General features: G+C 45.2%; 1 protein-coding gene across 1 annotated transcript in view; it reads right to left on the bottom strand.

Annotated features, from left to right (window-relative positions):
- The window catches only part of BCAS1 (brain enriched myelin associated protein 1), a 134359-nt gene that overhangs the window by 74793 nt on the left and 58493 nt on the right, over positions 1-1073 (bottom strand). Inside the window, 1 exon segment of the mRNA XM_006141900.2 lies at positions 992-1073. This exon segment is cut by the window's right edge and continues 32 nt beyond it. Coding sequence (XP_006141962.1) covers positions 992-1073 — 82 coding nt within the window.

The following is a 1073-nucleotide window of genomic DNA, read 5'->3' as shown; positions in this document are numbered from 1 at the left end:
AGTCGACGTACAGTGATTGGGCAGAACCTGGGACACTGTAAGTGCTCAGTGAGTGACAGGCGACATTCCTGTAGCATTGTGGTGGGCCTCCACTACACTGTTAACACAAATATATCAACCACGTCATATAAAACAGCCCACCTAATTATTTTCTTGGTTTTAAACTCAACTAGAGGCACTTCACTTTACCATCAAGTTTTGGAAAACACTGGTATTTAAAAGTTGTTAACCAATGACATGAATGCCTTAAAAATATAAACTATCAAAAAAAAATATAAACTATCAACTTTTCTTTTTTTCTTCATTCTGTCCCAATACAAACGAACTCTCTCAAGTTTAAAAGCAAAAGCTTTTTTTGAATGCCCCAAAGAGCTTGCCTTTCTTTGATCAGGAAAGAAAGCAACCTATTTAGGATAGCTTAAAAAACAACAACAAAAAACACCTAGTCTTTAAAAAAGTATTACTCTGTCTCTTTGGAAGAGAATTAATACATAAAAGAGCTTGCCTGGAACCATAAAAACCTGCACCTGAGTGCAAAAGATCGTTAAAGATCAACCCAGGCCTTTAAGAACAAGGAATAAAATGCATTGCTACTAAAGCCTGTGCCCATACAGAATGTCAGACAAGCTACTGAGGCTGGGCAGGGCATCTCTGCCTCCTAGGGCCAGTTTTATTCCGCTAATTCCTTTCCCTCCAGACTCCATCCATCATAACTGGGACCTGCCTGCTGCCACCTTTGATAAACGGGAGGACGAATTCATCTGTATGTAATTCTCCCTCTCTTTTCTTTTACATCAACAAATGCCACAGCTCTGGGGCTTCTGACAGGTTTTCTGCCCCCAGGTGGGGAGACACTAGCTTCCACATGCTGTGTGACCGGGAGGGGTGGACGGCCTGATCGTGGGTCGAGGCCCAGGGTGACTGCAGGCCAGCACATGTGCCCTGGACCCCTGCTGCTCGGATCCAGGTGACAGTGCTTCTGCACACTTACCTCGCCTCCAGGGCCATCATCAGGCTGGCCTGGCAGTCCAGAAGTCTCAGGGGCCTCGCCTTGCAGCTCAGCCCTCCTGGAT

This window comes from Tupaia chinensis, unplaced genomic scaffold (genome assembly GCF_000334495.1).
Source record: "Tupaia chinensis unplaced genomic scaffold, TupChi_1.0 Scaffold000066_1, whole genome shotgun sequence".
Classification (NCBI taxonomy): Eukaryota; Metazoa; Chordata; class Mammalia; order Scandentia; family Tupaiidae; genus Tupaia; species Tupaia belangeri.
The sequence above is the reverse complement of the archived record's forward strand: the minus strand, read 5'-3'. Positions and strand labels throughout refer to the sequence as shown.